Here is a 23,404-nt window from a genome sequence, read left to right on the forward strand (position 1 = left end):
AAAAGCACACTTTCATGAATACAGGAACACACGCCTATTCAATTCATTTCTTTGCAGCCACATTAGCTACAGAATGAAAAGGCCACGGGTTGGTCTATTTTAGTTTCTGAGGCAGACTAAAAAGGCACCAAATAATACAGATCACTTACTTTTCTTCTCTTTCTTTTTCTCTTTTTCTTTTTTCTTCTTCTCCTCCTCCTCCTCCTCGTCATCTTCTCCCGCCCCCAATAACGTGAAGATGATTCCAGTTTGGGAATTGACTCCGACAGCAGTGACAACCATTTTTCCAGAACCCTCCATGACATGAGTACCTGCACAGAGGAAGATGAGGTGAATAAAGGTCACATGCCGTTTATTTCTGTGTGTTCTGGTAATGGTCCAGAACGCAAATATGTGGAAGACTAAAAAAAGTGACGAACCATCAAATGTCACACAGCTCAGCTTTATGACAGATAACTAGTTATCAAGAGTATCCAATTTAGCAGAGTATTTAGTATTCAAAATGCGGGTGGGAGTCCTGAAAATGTATGGGCTCACTCTCATTTGGGACCAAACTGTGTTTGAGAAGGTAAGAGTTTTTAGCACTCTACAGGCAGGTCTTCTGATTTTTTTTATTATGCTCTATGGCTTTAAAAAAATGGAAATGACTGGCCATTTTTCTGCCTCCCATCTTAGGTTTCCTCTACTTTTATTGAGGCTTGAGGAGGGGGACTATGAAAAAAAAATGTCAGGGAGAGGTTTCTGCTAGGCTAGACTCAGCATGCTAACGCAAGCTCCGCTGGAGGAGTGCCCATTCAGGCTTGCAAATCCCCCTTCATCTCCTCTGGGAAGGCACACAGCAATGTCATTCTATCAGAGGATCAACTTGCTTTCATAAAATGGGATTAGCCGAAGATGTGCAATAGCCTTGCTGAGAGGGAGCAGGTCCTACATAGCCAACATCTGAATTCAAGCTGGACATTTATTTGGTTTGACTGCGCTTTTGGGTAGAGGCGAGACAGGACTCAACAGAAAAAGCACAAAAGTTTTTAAAAAAACTTTTAACAACACTAATGATCGGTTGCTGTCGCTGTGGATTGTATCTTCATGTCCCACCTGACAGCAGCATAGGATCTTTCTCCATCGATTTCTTCACATGGTCAGACTCTCCGGTTAAAGAGCTCTCATCTATTTTGAGGTCGTTGCCCTGGATGAGAACGCCATCAGCAGGCAGGAGGTCACCTGACAAAGAAGGTATCCCATCACAATAATGTTCAATTCAGCAGTTTTTAAACTTATTTCAAGGTGACTATAGAGGAAAAGGTAATATCACTAGTGAAATGTTAGACTGGCACTTTTGACATCCCTCTAGAAAGGAAATCTCTGAGAAATCTCAGCAAATTATTGTCAGCTTACCATATTTAATTTGTGCAACGTCCCCGACGACAATTTCGGCCACAGGGATAGGAATGACTTGCCCTCCCCGAACCACCGTAAACTTTTGCTCTTGTTCTATGCGGCTCTGTAAGCCACGAAACTGTTTCTCCTTACTCCAGTCATTAAATGCTGTTACGAGCACCACGCAAACAACAGACAGGAGGATCGCTGCTCCTTCTATCCATCCAGCCTCAGCTTCTCCTTCATCCTCTACTCCACCCGCTGCATTCCCGCAATCTACACACACACATTAAAACTCAGCTCAGAACAGCCTGAAATCGAGATAAGCTATAAATAAAGCAGAAAGAAAGAAATAGGTTACTTACTTTTACTATCTGAATCCGGAGGTTTATAAAAAGAAAGGCCTAAAGAAACTATTGCTGCCACTTCCAAAATAATCAATGTTACGTCTTGTAATGCTTCCCATACTAACTGAAGAAAGGTTTTTGGCTTTTTCGGAGGTATAAAGTTCTGTCCAAATGCTTCTTTTCTTTTGTCAATATCTAAGGGCTGCCCACTTAATCCTGGAAGAAAAAAAGTGAGAAAGAAACACAAAATTAATAACTCAAGTAAACACAGAACACAACCCTTCTTATAAGCATACGATACTTAATGGGTTTCTATGAGGGTAAGGATTAGTACTTAGTAACTTAGAGATAAAGTTTTTCAGAATAAGACCAAAAATTTATATCAGTTTATATTATATCAGTATATCAAACAGTTTCCTGTTTGAATACATTTTAAAATGTGACTCATTACTATTTATTACAGTTTTCAGTGTCACATGATCCTCTAGAAATCATTCTAATATGCTGATGTGGAAACTTTTCTCAAGAAACATTCCTTATTATCAATGTTGAAAACAGTTGCTGCTTATTTTTTTGGAAACAGTGTTACAATTTTTCCAATGAAAGGATTTGTTGATGAATAGAAAGTTCAAAAGAACAGCATTTATTTGAACTAGAAACCTTTTGCAACATTCTAATCAATTTAATGTATCCTTTCTGAATAAAAATATTAATTTACTTCAAATCTTGCTGACCCAAATCTTTTGAATGGCAGTAGAACATCTATATTTTATTATTCTATATAATATCTTTTGACTATCTACACTCTTGAACACTGTTTCTACAGATGTCCGACTTTTTAATTTTTACCATGTTTTTCCATGCTAAAATCATTGTAAAAAAAAAAAACATTTACAAAAAGGCTTACACTCTTTTGTATTTCATCGATTATGAGCTATTAGCACAGCTAATCCATTAATACTGGCCTTACAGCAGTAGAGCTAGTAGGATTTTGACACAAGTTCCTGAGAATTTCCTGAGTGTGAAAACTTAGTTTAATCCAGTACCAATGCCAAAAACTGACAGGCCAAAAACAAATGTCGGGTTCGTTGTACACTGTCATTCTCAGGAATCATTCAAATGCACTGGTGCAACAGCAGTCCTCTGGTTTGCCCATTTGAATAACTCTCTACATTCAAAGCAGGTATTCAAAGAAGTCATGGTGTGTGCGTTCAGTTCACTCACACTCACACTCACCACATGTTAAGAAACAAAGAAAGGATGTCTACATGTGAATGAGCCATGCGGATGAATAGATTGTGTGTTTATGCATCTAGTGTCTGGGCGTCAGAATGAATGTGTATGTGTGACTGAACAGGATGGTTTGCCTGCCAGACCAGAGAGAAGCCTGGTCAGCAGAGCCTATTGTCATGACAACATCCTCCACATTACTCAGCAAAGCCATAGAGCTGTTTGACTCTTGCTGTCACCCACTGAGCTGAAGGTTTCACTGCATATTAACACTCAGTGTCCCAAAAGCACATTTCTGCTACTGGATTACACACGACTTTTGACTGTACACAACCAGCTTTTTGTCTGGACAACTTCAATGTCTGCGACATTTGCATTCATTATTTCATTTGACCGATAATTTATTTAAAGCTACTTACACAGCATTTAAGGTATACATGGGAATTCCTGGAGCTCAAACCGTAGAGATCAATGGCTTGATTCCCAGAGAAGGCATAAATGTTCAAATGTATACCTTGAATGCAATGCAAGTCGATAAATGTAATTAATAAAAAAAAAAATATATATATTTTTTGAAGTTTTAAATAAAGATTATTGGACGGTTTTACAAGAAAATACTATTTAAGTCTGCTGCTTAAAAATCTAGCAGTTTCTATTCTAGTGGAAACTATTTCACAGAACAATCCGAACATTATAATCTTTGTGACTAATAGGAAATACATTTTGCTGGAGGCACTTCAGCGATGAAATGCACATACATAGATTCTGAAAAAAAGAAGAGAAACCAAAAATGAAGCAAACTAAAAATGTTTGTTAGTACTGGTAACCAATACTTCTTGATGAAAGCACAGCAGCTAACTGCTGAAAACTTCTGCTTGCTTCAACGCCAGTGCATTAAATCCAGGTTTGTGTAGTGTGGAAATTGAGGCTGAGGATTACATTCTCTCTCTCCCTGCTTGGAGAGTGTGGGCTAAGGAGCAGATGAGTCAGGTCTTACGCCTCTGTCAAAAATGCATTTATGCTGCAGTACACATCTCAATTCCACTCTTACTCAAGATCAAGCAGACAGCTAGTTTAAAGCATCACTGAAGCGAAGATTAAACAAGAAGAAAAAAATCATAAGACCATCAAAACATGGCCATTTAGACAGCTAATTATTCATTTGCATGCTACTGAGTGCAGAATTAGCATTATGATTGCTGGAAGTGCTAATACGTTTTAGGTGTTGTATACCTAAAACTAGCGTTTGCACTAGTTGCTGTGAAGACTCCAAGGTTTTTGCAATTTCCCCAAAGGAGACCAAATCATTTGACGTCAGTTTCTCTTTTCACTGGGGACCTTGAAAGCTACAAAAACAGGGTCCTCTATAGACAAGAAAATGTTTCTACTATTCTCTAATGTGAAAATCCAGGAAAGAAACATACTTAACAAGCTAGACAAGACAATAGAAAACATGATGATAAATGATGAATAACTATGCTAATCAACCCATTCAGACATCAACAAAGCAAATTATAAGCAATGGTTTTGAATACCTTACAAACAACAATCTACTGAGCTCCATGCAAGTTAGATTTTAGTTTTTTTTACTAAAAGCTCATTCATAAACGTCTATAGTAAGTCAGGATAATTCTGACAGGTGCAATAGCTGCACCTAAAACGCAAAATGTGTCTTTTCTGTGCATCTAGACAATTCCGTCTCCAACTTCTGCAATTGTTTGAGCCAATATTGCTGTTGGTCTGGTTAGGATGCTCAAACAAACTGAGCAATATTTTGAAGTATACACCTTTCGTGGTAAATTAACCTACAAGTGTCTTGCTTGTAAGGTGAGAAAGAAGAAAGTGCTAGAAAACCAACACTTCACCTTTAAACGCACTTAAGAGAGTGCCAGAGCCCGGGTCATACATACTAGTATCAAGAGTACTGGATGAAGCTTGCGGCTGGTTGTAAACCTTACAAACATCACCTCCCACTTGATTTAAGCAGGTAAGTCTTTTCTGAGATATCCTTCAGAAATATTTGTGTTAAGTCTTTTAAAAAGAATTGTGAATACTAGGGATGCACGATATATATCGGCCACCATATCGGTATCGGTTCATTTTTAATGTTATCGGCCTGATAAGAAGATTTGGTCGATATATTAAAGCCGATAATTAATGGATTATTTCCTTCAGCTGAGATGCTTCAGATGCTCACCATGATGGTTTTGAATTGCTTGAAATATGATTGGAATCACTTCAAAAAAGGAAAATACAGTTAAGTGAAACATGTGCAGCACAAATCTGTCATATAGGCTACATAAAATTACAATGAGAATATTATAATTATGCGCTTGGGACATGGATTTTAATGGTGAGACTTTTGTTTTTGTAATCAGGGTCTCAAAAATGATATAAAAATTTGGATTTAGATTTGTCTGCCAATATATCGGTCATTGGCTTTCAAACTTAAAGAATTATCGGTATCGGCCAAAATTTTCAGAACGGTGCATCCCTAGGGAATACCGAATTTAACACTCATTTTTAACTCTTACTGCCCCAGAAAGATTGTCCTGAGGGCCCATGAAACAGGGTCATTTATATTAGTAGCCCTTCCAAATAAAAATCCGTTAAGACAAGTCCCCAACCCTTGCCTTTAAATCACAGTAGAAGTCCCTCATGTCTACACATTCGAATTGTGTAATACATTAGATTTGAGGAACCTTTCAAAAGTAGTCAAATGGGCTAGCATAAATACATATTCACATAAATATGATGAAAAGAACATCACAATTTAAAGTGCTGCCAAAAGAGCTTTAAAAAGTAACTAGTTAAATCAAAAAAGTAGAAAGATTAGTGGTGGCTTTGCTACGAAATTGAGAAATGGCCTACTTACCAATTAGAAATCCCTTTTCAATTGTCAAAGCTCTTGTAATCTTGAATGACTGCTTAATTTCCTATGGCAAAACTGAGTGATCTGATTAAGCTGTAAAACGTGTCATAACAGCAGGGCTGCCTGCCAGTGTGCTATTGTGAAGCGAAGGGAACCGGGCAGAGCTAAACCGGCGGATCACTATGGGGTTCCAATCTCTGTTAGCCTTGTGCCGTGTAGAGAGACTGGCTAAGCGACAGGGCCCTCTATAAGTCTGGGCACTGAATAGAATACCGAGGGGGAAATGCTCATACTATTCTTCTATGACTAATACATAATTCACACGGTATACAAAGCTCAGGCACAGCATGGGCCAAATTTCAGACAGTCTATTCAAGAAACAAAATACGCATTTTTAGGAGTCATATTGATGTTATCAGTGTGACCCCATTATTTGAGCCATGAAGTCAAAATATACATTTCCACTGACGCTATAGTTTCCACTGACACCATGACAAAGGTATAGCTCTGGACTGCAGACAGCACAGTAAGCCTTTGTTTCAATCACTCAGTATTTCATCGCCTGCTAATAAAAGTCAGACCTTGTGAGGGTAGGATGCAGCAGGTGACACTACATACAAGCATCCAAGCATGCCATGCATATCAGAAGGTAGAGTTGCTTCATTATTAAGACTGAAAGATTAGAGATTGCTGTAGGGATGCATGATATATCAGCCACCATATCGGTATCGGATGATATATGTTCATTTTTAATGTCATCATTATCGGCCGGATGCAATTTTTTGGCTGATATATTAAAGCCGATGGTTAATGAATCATTTCCTTCAGCTGAGACACTTCAGATGCGCACTGTACTCCATGATGGTTTTGATTTGCTTGAGATAAGATTGGAATCACTTAGTTAAATGCAACATGTGCAGCGCAAGTCTGTCATATAGGCTACATAAAATTGTAAGGAGAACATTATTATTGTGTGCTTGGGACATGGATTTTAATGGTGAGACTTGTTTTTGTAATCAGGCTCTCAAAAATTATATACAAACTTGATTTAGATTTAGATACATCTGCCAATCTATCAGTTATCAGTTTTCGCTATCGGCCGGTACATCCCTAGTTTGCTGCTCTGCCGAACATATTATTCATAATACCAAGTGTCAGATACGTATTAGGTATTAAGACCTAGCAGCAACGTTAATAGTAATGCAAGCATAAATATTATTGTTGTTCATACTGAAATATTTTGTTGACTGGATTGGACTATAAAATGGGCCAAATATGGACCTGAGCCATATCTATTGGGATAGTCACCAACCAGAACATCTGCGCAAGCACCCATAATACCCTATTTTTAACATTTTCTTCAATGGGGGAGCAAAACTAATTAAAGGTCAAGGCACTAATATTGTCCCTTTGTAGCTCTCCATCAGGAACATGTGCTATATTTTGACTTTAAATAACAAAAACGCATTACTGCTGATCAAGCCTATTAAATAGATAAGTGAAGTATTCTCATGGAAACACTGCCCAAAAGCCCCCAATTGACATTGGTATTGATCTGCGACCCCAGCGTGTTCATGCACGAGAAAACTGTGTCTGAAAGAGCCTGCAGAAAACTGCTATGGACATGGTGCCGTTTTAATCTGGGATCAAACTGAAAATCCCTTCCCCCAAGAGTTCAATCAAGGTCAGGTCAGCGATTAAACCTAATGTCTACAGAGAGGTAATAAACCAATGGAGCTACAGCTGTGGTCTGCACACTGACTCTGCACTTTTCTATACGTTACCCTAAAGACTATATACCTGCTCACACATCTCCTCCAATGAAAGAAAGAAAATGTTCAACTGTAAGCGGAGACAGCGAAAGAGCTAATAAAGACAAATAGTGATGCAACAGCAAAAAAAAATCTATAATAAAAATAATCAGTAATGAATTTTTATTGTCGATTAAGTCGGATGTCTGTGATGTGGCACAGAAACTTCTGTCAATGATGTCACTTTGCACTTTTTGCTGGGAGGAACAAGTTTACGACCAAAGTTGCCTAAATTATGGGAGAATTATGTATTAAAAGCTTCAAAGAAAGTCATGAGCATATGGCTGCATGTAGGGCTGCAGCTATCGATTATTTTTGTAATCGATTAATCTAGCACTTAATCGATCGATTAATCGGATTTTTTTTTTTTTTTTTTTTTTACAACCAAAACAAATAATGCATAACGAAAATGATGTGGCTGTAAAATGATCAAGTATTTGGCTTTTATTTCTTAAAAAAAAAAACAGAGGTATTTATTCCAACTCCAACATTTGGCTCCAAAACTAAGCCTATTTATTGCAGTTGTTATATAAATGTTAAAGATTTTATTTTGGATGTGTTCATTTTGATTATATTGGCTGGGTTTATAAAAGTTTATAAAATTGAAAGGATATCTTTGCTTGGTGCATTTGGAAACAAAGCTTGTCTATTTCTAAATGTAATCGCGTGCATCGCTGATGATTATACTGTCCGTGTGTAAAAAAAAAAAAAAAACTTAGATTAAACACACTCGCAACAGACACACCCCAAAGCGGAGACGTTACAGCGTTGCCAGCGGCACTGAGCGGAGTTTTGCCGCTGTAGTGGACACGCACCGTTATGGTGCGTTCACACCAAACGCGAATAGAGCGTCTGGCGCGAGTGATTTCAATGTTAAGGTAATGCAAAGACGCGTTTACTCCCGCCATAGCGCCAACTAAATTCAAAATGTATCACACGCTACATTGAACAACGGTCCGTGTGAAACAATCAGACCCCTGCGCGTATAGTGCGTCATAGGAATTTAACGAGGCTTAAACTCAGCTTAAACTCTTAAACTAATCGAGTAACTCGATGAATCGTTTCAGCCCTAGCTGCATGTGTGTCTTCGACAGATTGCTTGTGCTTTTTATTACTTACATGCTGTTATATCGCTAAAATAATCTTTAAGGTAAATGTCTCAACCTCAAAAGTTAATTGAGTGCATCCTAACAGTAGGTGTTTTGCTGTTAAAATTAAAATACTCCTAAGAGCGCGTTTGTGATTTAGCTTTCCTATAAAATGAGATTCAAATAGTTGTAGCCCTAGAGATAAATAAAGAAATGGATAAATAAAGTATGACCAAAATAAAGATAGACAGAGCAGGAAGGGTCTAAAACTAGTCATTACAAAAGCTGTTAAATTTCTGCTGCAGCCACATTCTCACAAGCTATATTGAATGGGATGGTAAATGCATTTGTGTTTGACATTAAGGGCTTTTCTTTGAAATGTCAAACACACCGACATGCAGGATATTCTTTGTCTAGTCTAACTGTTTAGTAGTCACTGTTTAGTAGGGAAGAAAGATCTTCATCTCAATCAGACATTGTGTAGATATTAGCATACTGTCTATGAGCTGCCTGAGCCAAGGCTCATGTAGCGAGCAGCAGCAGCAGCAAACCTCCCAATAGACTGCAGATGCACTAAAATGCAGCAAGATGCCATTCAAGTGTAACGGACCTGCTCACAACTGATAACATCTGTATGTTTAGAGTGAGATGCAACAGTGCTGTTTAAAACCATCCAAAGAGTGGGTGTTCCTTCCTCTATACCTCCTGGACCTGTTTTTTGAAAAGCAAAGAAAGTGCAAAATAATGATTATGTACCATCTACAGGCGATGTTTTCAGTCTGCTGCAAAGTCCATTAACGTCCGCAAAAGATTCCTGGATTTTGTATAATCCTTCAGCCCCTCGCAGTTCCATGAGAGCGCGCAGATCATTAAGCGAGACCCCAAACTCTCCATCGTGATTGGGCTCTGCCACAGAGTTCTTCACCCCGCTGTATGAGTTGTTAGCCATGTCTCCCGGCTACACCGCGACTCAGCAAGGGTGGAAAAATGGAGTCCCAAAAGGAGAGCTATATCCTCAGGAGACCAATGCCAGTAGTTCCCATAAACAGCTGACGTCCTTCAGAGGAGGAGGAGGAGGATGCCCGACTGCAGGTGGCAGGACTGGGATAATTCACAAGCCATTCTCCTCAGCCCGTGGCGTTACTTTCATTGTGAATGAAACCTTAAACAATCAGCCCAAGGACCTGCAAAAAAAAGAAAAGAATGTTTGAGTATAAATAACATTAATATTAATTTTACTAAATGTGCAAATCCCCAACTGGATAATAGATTTGTTAGTGATTTCAAAACAAAATGTCAACAAGAAAAAGCACCTTAAGTTTAGAAAACTCCCCATTGGGACTATACTTAGTAAGAACGAACTCATTGGCTGAGTTTCAAGGTGACATGCTACCCACTTTTACAGGCACAACTATGTGGGTAGCGTGGGAACTGACTTGCCATCTTAACTATGTGAGAGACAAAAAAAGCCTTTTCTCCCACCCCCCCCCCACCCCAACTTTATACATGGCTTTTTCGAGCAACAAGAAAATGCTTTGAATTTGGAAACTCGTGCAATAGAGCACAAATGAAAAGAGTCTAATAAGTGTTAATGTACAGATTTCACTGCCAGAATGACTTTTAATTATATAGCCTAGTCAATGCTGCCTAAATTCTGTGTTTGAGAGCAATGGCCAAGGTCATAGTTTCAATTCCCAGGGAATGCACAAACTGATTAAATGTATACATTGAATGTAATAAAAGCATGTGCCAAATGCACAAAATGTAAATGCAATAACTGCACTTGAAGTGACCAAGTGTAAATAAGCCCAATGAGACTGCTTGGACAAATATCTTCAAGTACACGAATAAAAGAGAACACTCCTTATCTATAACATGCCCTCAAACCAAACAACACACTATCAGACTTTACAGTTGAAACCCACTGGACTTTCAATGAACACTTTATTTGGGACTATTTTAGTGGATAATAGGGCTAAATAAAATGCAGACAATCAAGACATTGTCTGTCCGAGCACCATACAGCCTGTCTCTCCCTTGTCATGTGGCCATTCATACCCTACCAGCCTCTACTATCCTTGCCTTTATCAGGAAGATTTCATTAAATTACATTATTAGAATTATAATAAAGGAAATTATCCAGCAGCAGTAGGGGTGATCTGAACAGATTTAAGAAGGACCAGATAGAAATTTCAAACTATGAGGATGAGAAGATGGTGTTGTTGAGAGTGCTTTTGTTCTGTACACAGAGATAAAAAGTGTAGTAGCCCTCCAGGACTGATTTACTTGAAGTAGTACATGCAGAGCGTGGAACAGCATGCTTCTCTGTAACAGGCTACCAGCTGGGCTATCAACTTCTCTCACAGCCAATGTCATGAACACTGCAGAAAAAAATTAAGAGAACAATCTTAGGCTAAAACTACTCTCTCTCGGGTGCCGAAACTCTGGACTTGACCTTTTTATGAAGCTGCGATAAAAGGTGTTCCTTCCTGCACAACTAAAAATAATCACAGTAAAACATCAAGAGCATTAGCAAATAAAGTCTAAAGTAAGCAGTCAACAAGCTCGGCTTTATCTGTTATTCAAACTGGAAGTGAAAAGGGAAACACCCAAGAGCTTTGCACTACAACGGCTAACCGTGTTCCTCCCTTTTGAAGTAGCAACTGGTCCTAGAATGTGTCTGTGAAAATCGAAGATGGGTTAAAACAGAGCTTCCTGAAATGACTGTCAAGTCAAGCATTCGTGGTACACGTTTCACTATCACAGTTCGTTCTGACGATTCAGAAGGAAAAGGCACTGTAAATAATGCGTCCAGGTTTCAAGCAGATGACCTCTGTCCTAAACAGTCAACTTCTTTTTTCTCCCAGTTATCATCTATGAGTGACTGCACGGCCACGATGAGGGAAGTGCCAAACCTTTGCTTAGCGTGACAGTTTCAGGTTGCAGAGCAGGTCACATGTCACAACAGTGGAAAATCATTGTGATTGGATCTTCAAACCAACAGCTAGCACAGTATGGTTGAGCAACAGTAATGTTAACCCTTGCCATACAAAGCTAGAGGACAGTTTTGGACCTGCACCTGTGGACTGCCTTAAGACTAATACTTTAAGCATCATATCATATACTTATAAGATGGTCCTCACAAAGAAACAGGCATTTATGCCTGGCATTGAGTAATTTCATGCATTTAGCCACCATTCTATCCACCCTAAAAACTATACACTTATCTATGCACCTGTGAATAAATAGGCAGGTTCGCATGAGATCTAAGAGCTCCCTAATGACAAAATGTAAAGTTGCAAACCTAAGAAAATTTAAGGAAAACCCTCTCGTTCTTGGTTGGCAATTGGAGACCCTACACTGCACAAGCCAACTTCACGCTAGTCAAGGACAGCGATTCCAGGGATCCCTCTGCAGTAGAGCTGTCGGTAATGGGGTATTTTTAGCAGCCTCAGACAGCCCATCCCCCTTGCTGGCTGTTGCTGAAATGGGTCAGGCCATTTCTATGTGGAGGGTACAATGGCAGAGACACCCCGCCTTACTCATGCTACATGTTTCAGAGCACTTAAGGCCACTTCACACCACAGACTGGGCACTTCTAATATACCCTTAGACACTGATCCTGCCAACTCACAGTAGCCTGCCACCCACTCAACCACACAAAGCACAACTCCTCAAGAACAACCTGAATGACATCTCCAAAAAAAAAAAGAATCCTTCATGCTGAAAAATAAATTGCTTCATATTTCTAGGGCGCAATGATGCAGAAAACATGGAATGGAATGTACTTTACAATGAGAAATGTCACGGAATTTGCCACAATTTGGATGAATAAATCAAAAGTAGGGCTATAGACTGCCATTTTAAAAAGTCTGAACATTTTTCTTAAATTATAAAGCTCAATCCAGAAGAAAACAAAACAATCCATATGGCACTATTGTTGTTAAAGAAATTATTATAAATTATTAAATGAATCAAGTTTTATGAATTCAAATGAGACATCCGTTTTGATTATTAAATTAAAAAGGAAAACAGAACTTGGTAAAGAAATAAAACAGATTTCAAAGGGCCCTAATTATTCTTTCTGCTTTGTTAGATGAGCACAGTGGGAAACCTATTAAAAAAATAGCCTGCGTACTTAAAAGCTCAGTGCTTTCGTGTTCTCACCAGGGCCTAAAACTGCATATCTAAAGAAGTGATTTTAAAGAACTGAAACCTTTAAGTTGATTGTTATGGGTGCCATTCACAGCACACAAGCCATCCATTTGCTCCGACCCCTGCCTCCATGTCTGACACTTGCACAGTAAATCAGAGATGACTGGAACTATTAGAAGTGATGGGCATGATGAGGCTTCAGAATTTATATTTGCTTAACTCATTGAATGTCACTTGGTGAATGGATGCGGGCATGACCGACATGACTAAAGGTTCTGTTTCTGTCCAAACACAATCTGTTTATATTTAGATGCACACTTTTTAAAGACAGCACCTGTGCACCAGTCAAAGAAAGAGTACTGCTTCCGCATTCCTTTGAGGGGGGAAACGGGATTTCACTTACTGTTTTTACTGAGCATCAATTCTACCCCAGTAATTTAAGGTAGAAGAAAATATACAACATTGTTCTTATTTACAGACCTACTTTAGACTGAGGACAGAAAACACATTTGCCCCTAAGATGGCCATTTTATCTCTGCCATCAACATCTGATTAAGGCATGATGCTATACAGTAATTAAATAGCAACATTATTCAAATGTACTTAATAGCACAGCGCTCTATTTTTAGCTGTTTATAATAGCTTATGAGGGGTTGAATGTCACCTCAGATTAATGTGACACCAAGGCAGTGGCCTCTTACATAAACAATACTAGAGAGAGGGGCTAAGTTACCCTTTTTCCATTCTAGTCATTATGTTACATTCACATTTACTTAATTAATATAATATTACGTTACAGCTTTTACTACAAGCGTTTGACCCATTTTGTTTGACAACACTGTTTAGTTTGATCTCGTTGGCGGTACAACCAAAATCTATAATCAAATAATTTGGGTTTACAGTGTTGAAATTAAACAAAACGATATACTACAGAGTTAGTGCAACAGACCCCAAAACTCATGGTTTGGATCATATTACCGTTTGAGTCACGGATAGGATCATTTTTTTGGATCAGCAACAATAAATAAATAAATTTGGGTGGAGGCAAATGTAAATTTGCTTTCCATTTAAAGAACACTTAGTTCTTTAGTTCAGATATTATTAAAGACAATGAACTGTAATTAGTAAAATATAAATACACTACACTGTAAACCCTAAAAAAAAAAAAGAAGGTAATCTGTAACCTCGACTTGAGTTATGGCATTTACAAGTTTAAGTAGAACGATTCGATTTTGAGTTTGTAGTACTTGTGTGATAATTTCCCTTAACTTGAAAAATTGAGTACATTGTAAACCCTAAATTGATTACTATAAGAGCATGTTTATTGTATATAAATTTACATTTTGATGAGGCTGGCTCATATTATAAACATTATTATGTCTCATGCAGTAAAATGCTAACAACCAAAAGCACGCCAGTGCTAATATAATTAACAGAGACTACAACTACAGTCATGTACACCAGGTTAAACAACACATAGCATATGTAGTCTTGAAGTTTCACAGCCCATCCTAGACCTAATCACAGGCTCTACTCTTCAGCACAATGGTAACTGCAACAACAAAGCCCAACACAACAGACCATTGAACACTAAAATTTCTCTCCACGTATTAATCTTGTACAAAAACACACAAAATAACACTCAATTCATAATTTTTCTCCTCATACAATCTGACGCAAAGCATGCTGGGAAAATGATCTGCCCAGTTTCAGATAAATTTAAAGTTTCTCTTAATCAAAAGAAACAAGTTCAATAAACTCAAAATAATGAAACAATTAAGGTTACTTAAAATGAGTCAGTTTCATTAACTCAAAGGAAAAACTAAGTTCTTAATACTCATCATAGCAACATTAATCTATGATCAATGCCCTACTCAAAGCAATTAATTCTTCTGAGCATTAGGGTTTACAATGTAATTACAAGCATAAATAAAAACAATATAACAAAGTTACAAATAAAGTAAGGTCCAACAGTAGAAGGTAAACAAATGTAATAATTAGGCTATTGTAAAATAGCACTATCGTGTTCACTATATAAATTAAATATAGATTAATCTGCACCGATCCAATATACTGATACACGTCCGATTTCTGGCCTGGTCCGTATAGGATCATGGCTAAACTATGCTCCCTTACACCCCTATTACAGAGCAATGCATCCTTCCAACATTCATTAGGAAAACTCCTTTCTCTTAAGTCGGCATTTAATGGAAGTTTCAATAGTCTTTTCTTCCCTATTGTGACATATCCGGCTTCTTGAACAAGAAAAAAAATGTAGGGAGGGACTAGATTTTGTCCTATGTGAATTGATGGGATCACTGTAATTTGCCATGATCTCATGTGAGTGACAGGTTGTCCCGCCCTCACGCCGATTAACACGTCATCAGAGAAGAGATGTCGTTGCAAGATGGAGGGGGGGGGTATTTTGATTAAAGATTACAAGGGCACATGAAGTTCATAAAAATATTGATGTGCACAGACAAATCATTTAATAATAAAATGCAAAGTTCCGTAAAAAATATGAATTGTTCATTTTGATTTCATGCAGGTGACTTTAAGTTGCAACCTGCTAGAATGCTCTAAGAGCATGTTAAAACATAATACACTTTCCATCAATATAATATATAAAATTATTATATGACAATAATAATATATGCATGACAATAAGATTAATCCTAATCATCATTTGCAAGCAACCTGCTTCTCACAGAGCTTAAGTAACAATTCTACTAGGAAAAATACTTCATTGCATATTATTATGTAAATAAAAAAAATAGATATAAAATCAATAGATATACAACTGGGCCATGCTCATGCACATAACAGTCCAAAGGCCTCTGAAGCTCACTTGACAGTCAAAGGTTAGTCTATGTTAAGGGTAAATCATTAAAAAATGAAACCATTACTTAAGTCAAATCATATATTTCCATCCTGCAATAAATCAGAAAACACTTTTTAACAAAGAAAGTTTGATGCTAAGCTGTTGCAATATGGACAGCTTTGCTCTGGAGAATACTGAATGGAATTTAGAAATTGTCTCTGTTATGCATCGGGAACTGTTGTTATTACAATGACTTAATATGTTCACCACAAACATTTAAATCTCAATTTCCGTAGTATAGTGATCTACACCTATCAAAGGTCAGCGTATACACTACACATAAATCATTTGTGTAGAAGACCAAAAAAAAGTGCACAAATACACCCTTTACGATTTGAGTTAGAGAAAGCTGAATATACACTGTAGACTCAAGGTCAAATTCAGCATTGCTGTCATACAGCGAGGCTTTATCATGGGCTGCAAAAGCTTAAGCAAAAGAAGCAACAAGGCAGCGAATGATGTACGCCAAGAAGCAACAGACCTGACACGATATTTAAACGCACACCGGGGTCTATCTAGAAATTCTAGGTGCCATATTCAATCTCAACACATTAGGCAGACAGTAGACGCAATAAGTCAGCCGATTAGATTGGGTACATTGTGTTTTGCACATCTGCTCCTTCAAATACGATCCTAGCAAATTTGACGTGTCGCACAGCGCTTGTTCCAGTCTCCATGCCCAGTCACACATGACAGGAGGTATTAGGACTGTATACTACAACTGTTGACACGAATGTGCCAAGCTTAAAGGGACAGTTCACCCAAAAAGAAAGAACAAATTATAATTTACTCACTCTAATGATGTTTGTTACACACCTAACTTTCTTCACAATTAAAAAAACGATATCCAGTGACCCATGCATTTTTTCCATACAATGAAAGTGAATGGTGGCTGCAGCTGTCATTCTGACTAACATCTCTTAACACGAAAGTCACACGGTTTTGGAACAACATAGTGGTCAGTAAACGATGACCCATTTACCATTTCTGAGTCAAATAGCATTTTAACGTTGGTTAAACGAAAATTGTTGTAAAACACATAACTGACAAGCAGGTAAGTTAACGTTAATGGTTCGAAAGGCAAGTTGACAGTTGAAGCGTCCTCGCATTTGGCTTTAGCCTGCTAGCGGTCTCAACTCAAGTCATACTGTCAAAAAGGGTGCACTGTTTTAACCAGACCAACATATCTCTTCCCGAAACTGAAGGGGTCTCCAACTTCCAGTCGCAATTCAAACCGTCATTTTTGGGTAAACCCCTAAAAATACCCGGCAGGCGAGAGTCACAAGCCACCGACCGTCCGACAGACAGAGACGGTCGCTTAACAAGTTGGCTCGTTTGACACAGCATTTCATTGGAGCGAACTGGAGAAACCGTCGCTTGAAATGCAAGAAAATCAGAGACTGTACTTTCTAGTGAGTTAGCATTCTTATATCAGGGACCGAATAACACTCAAGGGTTCTGTAACAGTAACAACGCGAGTCTTTTATTTGAGGGCTTTTAATTAACTGTTAAACGACTGACTGCGGTTAAAATAGCATGGTCACCCGGTCTAGGATAACGAGTTAAAAAACAACACAAAATGTACAATCTCCAGTCTATACATTTTAAATTATGTTAAAGCTCCGAATTATTTATTTCAACAAGAGTATTTCGATAACACACGCTGTATCGCATGATCGAATCTGTAGAAACGCGGCGCGCGCAGTCGAACACATTTCAGAGGCTTCATACGTCAAAAACAACTTTCCAGCGTGCACTACACATCAGTCCAGCATCTCAACATGGTGTGATATATTAAAACCCCCATTGATTTTCCAAACACCCCCTCCCCTGCAGTGACAATAGGCAGGCGTGGGTTAAAAATGCACAGCAGCCTGGTTGCCTTCTTGCCCCTTTCTCTGCCAGCTACCAACTAGCAGGAGTTGCCTAGCCAATTTGGCTAGCTGATAATAACGCAGGCTAACGTAAAGCACGGTGGATGTAGACAATCAGCAGAGAGGAAGCAAAAAAAAAATGGTGCATTTCAAATGCAGTAAACCCACAAGCATGCATGCGAGAAATGGTGAAATTACACTCACAAAGCTCTCCGAACGGTGCCTCAGAGATCCCCCTCACTCTCTCGGTCTCCCTCAGACTCACTCTGCCGTCTATCTAGCTCTTCCAATCTGCAGAGAAATCCCTCCCACAGCCGCGCGTAGCCTGAGACATGTGATGCAACGTCAGGAGGACGGGCACTGACACACAGGATGATCCTCATTGGCTGAGACGAGATGTCAATCACATTGGGCGCACCCTCTGCTCAGCGTCCGCGCGCATTAACATAATTTATAAAGATGTTCCAGAGACCGGTTAAATGTAAAATAACTTGTTCCGCGTCGTTGTGCATTTTAACCTAATAAACGGCACGCTTCAGCACGTGCTGGCGAGGTTTAGCCCCGCCCACTGTCACGGACGAGTCTTCCCCGGAGGCTAATTAAACCTGACGTCATTCTTTCCATGACGTCGCCCGTTCTCTCTCCACGATTCTGGTCTTGTTTGATTCGCAGTGCGCAGAAACTCATTACTCTCGCTGATCTGAACCGGATTGATGAATTCTGCCGCCTTGATCCTCGCTCACCTTCTTTCCCAAGAATATGCATTAAACATTTGACAGTTGGTTTAACTTGGTTAACATATCAATGTGGGTAGTAATTTGAATGATCACGTTGAGTCTCCTTCATTTAAATAGATAACCAACCAGACAGATTGTGCAAAAAAAGATATTGTGCAATCCTGTGTTCTTTCTTTTTGATGCTAATAGAGTGAACTTGCACGACCAGCATTTTTTCTCTCTGCATTTTCTTCAAACTCATGTCCACTGAAGCACTTAGTTTAGCAGCCAGTCTGGCATCTTCCTTTAAAACTGCAGTACAAGCCAGGAGCATTTCTGTTTGTGAACCTTTGTTATAAAATATACCAAGTTCTCATGTCAGGGACTACCTGTACCAGAGGCGAATGGAAATCTTTGGTTAGGTTAAAAAAAAAAAAAAAAAAAAAAACCTTTCAATAGATGTCAAGAAAGAAAAACAAAAACTGTTACTGAGCTATTTCTCATTTTACATGCAGATACCACAGCTTCCTCTTCATCGTGATATATAGATGCCATTTCCTTTTCCTGAGATGGAGTGCTGCAAGACTTTCAATGTAACAGTCAAATCTAATCTATTAAAAATGTGATAAAATAGTACTTATTGTAAGACGTTTCATTTTTATAAAGCAGCGTCTCACTTTATTTCAACTATACACGTGAATGCTATACATGTAAAATGATTCAGGCTATAGAAAATACACCAAAATTAGCTCAGTTCTTTCAAAATGTAGTCTGAAATTATGTTGAAAAAGTTATTCCTACAAGGAACAATGTTACGAGAAGACTTTTTTTTCCACACCTAACAAAATCCCCATGTACTTCTTGTGGTTGTTTCTTTACAACCTCAGCTGTCATGACAATACTTGTTTACATTTGTTGATCATGGTATACTTGAAAGATGATGCCAACGAAATGTGTTGTGGGTTTCCCCATAAAGGCCTCAAAAGAAGCCACATTGCCATCTTCATTCTGTTTTTTTTTTTTTTTTTGTAACCGATCTACTGACATTTCATACATGTGGCCATTTATTCAAAGTGACTTGCAAATGATGAACAACATATGTCTGTGTCTATCTATCTATATTATATTCATAATACATTTAAATTAGTAAATGTTAAATACATATGTACATACATACAAGAGTATAGAACTTACCTTAGTATGTAGATTGATATAATGTAGGTTGTGTATTCAACTCTGCTGATCTCTATGATGAGGTATGATGTTTTTTTACCCTAATTTATAGACATACTGTAGGCTTGTTTCCATACAGTAGCAAAAATTCTCTAGAAACCCAAAGGCCTGGTTTTACAATCACACAATCTGCTCAACCTGGGGAAAAAAAACGTCAGAGTTGATGATAAACAGGCAGCAGCGTTTGTGCTAGGTGCCATTGACAAGATCCTTTCACCTAATGGGTTTTATCATTAACAAGAAGGACATTGCTGCACAAGACCATCTTCAATCCTGTGGAGCATTGGGTTTTGATGTATGGCAAAACTTCAACTTTGTAAGACCTTTTAACTTGTGTTAAGCAAGGCTCAAAGGTTTGCTAATGTTCAATCAGATAGTGTGGGGAGGGGAGGTGTCACTGAGTGCATTGATTGCTCAGCTTTTGTGCAAGCAGCTTGTAAATGTGGAGCATGTGATGCATATGTTTGCTGTAGGAATCTCTGGAGTAACCAGTCGATCTATTAGGCCAGACCGCTTCGGTTTGCACCATATTTTCATCTAAAAGTAACATACAGCCCTTGCTAAGCCACACGAGGCTGACAAACAAGTTTCCTTTCAGGCTTCCAAAACCTCTGAAGTAGAGAGGACATGAATCCTATTTTTATTTGATCCAGTTTCCACTTCTGAGTTTTTTATTTGGAGCCGGCACACAGTTATGCCTGGCCCTTGAGCAGATGTCCCAGCAGCGCACAGATCTGCAAGTGCAGCCACCTTTTTCACTTCTTAATCATATTCTCATACACAGATTCATATGTGCGACCATTCACCTGGCTACACCCCACAGTGTCAAAGTTTAGGTTTCAGAATATAATTTTTATATTAAAAATGCACAATGAGCAAGCCCATGTATGAAATTGATGTATATCTCATAACAGATTGTCAAATTCTTATTTAAAACCCCAAAGTGGTCTTAAAATGTGAATTTATGACAAACAATATAATAATTAGTCAGATTTAAAGGGGTGGTATAATGCCCTTTTCACAAGTTGTAAAATAAGTCTTTGATGTCCCCAGAGTGTGTATATGAAATTTTAGCTGAAAATACCCCACAGATATTTTTATACAGCATTTTAAAATTGTCACTTTTTGAGGGTGAGCAAAAACGTAGTTTTTGTGTCTGTTCCTTTAAATGCAAATGAGCTGCTGCTCCCAGCACAGGGGGCGGAGCTTCAAGAGCTTGAGTCCTTTTACCTCACACAGACATGCACTAAAAATTTCAAAAACTTTTAGCCTTTTATGTTCAAACCAGAGTCAGAAAGATGGAGAGACACAGGAAGAAGTGACATGTAGACAACATTTCTGAATGGTTAGTTGGTGAATTTATGGAGCTTATGTGTATGTGTACAAAATGTCATATTTCCATAAGAGTGCTGAATTTAGTCTTTCAGTCAATGTCGGAGAGGAGAGGGGTGAAAACTCCAAACACTTGGTATCTCTGATAAGTCCTGAATGTTTACAGGACTTCTAATCTCAAAAAATGTCTCATGAGGATATAATGAAAACATGGGCACAGATTTATGTTTCTGCCCACACGCGCCGAGACCCGCTGTGAGATCCACCGGATAAAATGAATGGAGAATATCTCGTATTTTTCCATGAGTGTTCGGCCATTTCCGTAAGTGCTTGCCCATAATAAAACTGCTGGAAGGGGTTAATAGAGGAGCTGAAGGAGAGACTGTAATTTTGACATGTTTCTTACTTCTGATTGTTATAGTCCACCTCTATTTTATTTACTTGTATTGAAAAATCTTGGGAACGATTTGGTTTGGTGTCCCATACAGGCCTCTGTATGTTTGTGTTAAAGGGCCTATTTCAGTACTGGCAGCGGTTTCACTTGTAGCAAACAATTTAGCCACAGTACAGCTATATTGCACAATATAATTAAACAAGTTACTACTGTTTTAGCAGTTTACAATGAGTAAATGTAAATTGAGTTTACTTAATTCATGCCGCAATGCATTCTGGGAGCCATGGGTGAGCATCCTGAAAATAGGGATGTTTCTTTTTAAATCATTTGTTATATTAACGATTACATATTTTATAAATGTAAAAAATTCTACAATAAACATTGATGAAATAAATTTAAATCTTGTTTAATTATTTAACAATTAATTTGCCTTAAAAAGGTTTTACTCCAGTAACTTGAGCGCTTCATACATCCATTATAAATAAATAAAGAAGGTTCCATTCCATTCACATTTACAGATACACACAAATTTAAAGTAGTGACAGGTTGTTGTTCTTCTACAACAACTGATGTTCCTCTGCTATTGTGATTTACACCAGCAATACAGTTTTAACTTATATTAGAACCATTTGTGAAAACTAAGCAAAAACAACTGATTTAGGGTGTGCTAATTGTAAACAGTGAGATTAAGCATGGCACAGTTTAGTCAGCACTGGTTTAAGTAATTCACTTTCAAAAAGTCACTTTAGTTTTGTTCTTTCCCATAGCAGTAATCCAAATATAGCATATGGCAGCTCAAACAGGAGGCAAATTGCTTGAGGTTCTGAAGATTGAAGAGTATTGTTTGTGTATATATACATTTTTAAAAAGAAATTACAATTACTTCATTATGTTTATCTGTCTTTACAAGTTTGATTTCAAACTTTGAAATAAAAAGGTGTTAAGGTTTTAAAATACTACAGCGACATACATTCTTAAGGGGTTGTTGACTTTGGTCTGCAAAAAAACAAAAAAAACAATGCTCAGGTATACTGCATCTGCAAAGAAATTTTAAACTGTAAATAAAGCGTAGCACAGTGAAAAATATATATATTTTTAAAAACTGTTCTACTACCAGGTATAACCACTTAGAATGAAACACCTCCAACTGAGGCCTGAATTTAAGCAGTTGTTCAGTGATGACCTCTCACTTTTTCTAAAAATGACCAAAAAAAAAAAAAACATTCTTCAGTTAAAAGAAAGTTCCACTAGTTTAGTGCATGTAGATGAGAGATCACAAATATATGTGCATCTTTTACAAGCATTACAGTAAAAACTGAAAAAACTAAAAATATCTATTTGAGGCTACTATTTTGAGCTACCCTATTTTGTGAATGTCACTTGCAGTATCAGAATGTGATTGCCATGGCTTGCCTTAGCTTACCTTTATTGTAATAGAACTATCCAGGGAAAAAATTAAAGTCTCTTTGCTTCTTTTGATCCACTTCAGCATAAGTCGGTGTCAATACTCTGATCTTTAAATGTTTGTTGCTCTTCTGCAAATTATGCACAGATTAGTGCACTGCTGCCTTTCACCGGTAGCCTATACGAACGTCGCTTCCTTCCTTTGCACCTGATTGTTTTAAGCGTTACAAAACAACAAGTAGGCTACATTATTCAGCCTGTTATTAACTTGTAATTAACTGTAACTTAAAGGAACAGTCCACCGTTTTTTTAAATAGGGCTCCACCTTCTTTCCTACATTTAGATAGGTGGGCAAACGCATTTTTGTCTCAGTGCATGCATTGTTTTAGTTTGACAGGGTCGGCGCTAGCTTAGCTTAGCATAATGAATGGAATCCTTTGTTGCCAGCTAGCATGTCCTGAGTAAAAGTGATATAAAAAAATAAAAAACCTAATTACTTCTTGTGGCCTGCGTATTCACAACAGGTACAAATAGCGATGCAGATTAACACTAGGCGATTTCCTAGGCAGATATTGACTTATATATTAAGGACTATATTAGGGGGAAGCACAGGCGAAGCACTGCTACTTGGGCGTGATATCTCTGCGCCCAAGTAGCAGTGCTTCACCTGTGCTTCCCCCTAATATAGTC

At 38.1% G+C, this 23,404-nt stretch overlaps 1 protein-coding gene across 3 annotated transcripts in view; it reads right to left on the bottom strand.

The window, feature by feature from the left end:
* The window catches only part of atp2b1a (ATPase plasma membrane Ca2+ transporting 1a), a 32,409-nt gene extending 14,224 nt beyond the window's left edge, over positions 1 to 18,185 (bottom strand). For all 3 annotated transcript variants that reach the window (XR_014029970.1, XM_081362786.1, XM_081362785.1), the window contains exons 1-6: positions 17,840 to 18,185; positions 9,482 to 9,909; positions 1,743 to 1,940; positions 1,396 to 1,653; positions 1,096 to 1,221; positions 150 to 311 (exon numbers count right to left, since the gene is read on the bottom strand). Coding sequence is in view for 2 of the 3 variants with exons in the window: in XM_081362786.1 (XP_081218912.1) it covers positions 150 to 311; positions 1,096 to 1,221; positions 1,396 to 1,653; positions 1,743 to 1,940; positions 9,482 to 9,674 (937 nt within the window). In the remaining variant the exon portion in view is untranslated. The remainder of the gene's footprint in view (positions 1 to 149; positions 312 to 1,095; positions 1,222 to 1,395; positions 1,654 to 1,742; positions 1,941 to 9,481; positions 9,910 to 17,839) is intronic.
* Between the last annotated feature and the right edge of the window lie 5,219 nt (positions 18,186 to 23,404).

The sequence above is a fragment of the Scardinius erythrophthalmus genome (assembly GCF_964197995.2).
Source record: "Scardinius erythrophthalmus genome assembly, chromosome: 4".
NCBI classification, from domain to species: domain Eukaryota; kingdom Metazoa; phylum Chordata; class Actinopteri; order Cypriniformes; family Leuciscidae; genus Scardinius; species Scardinius erythrophthalmus.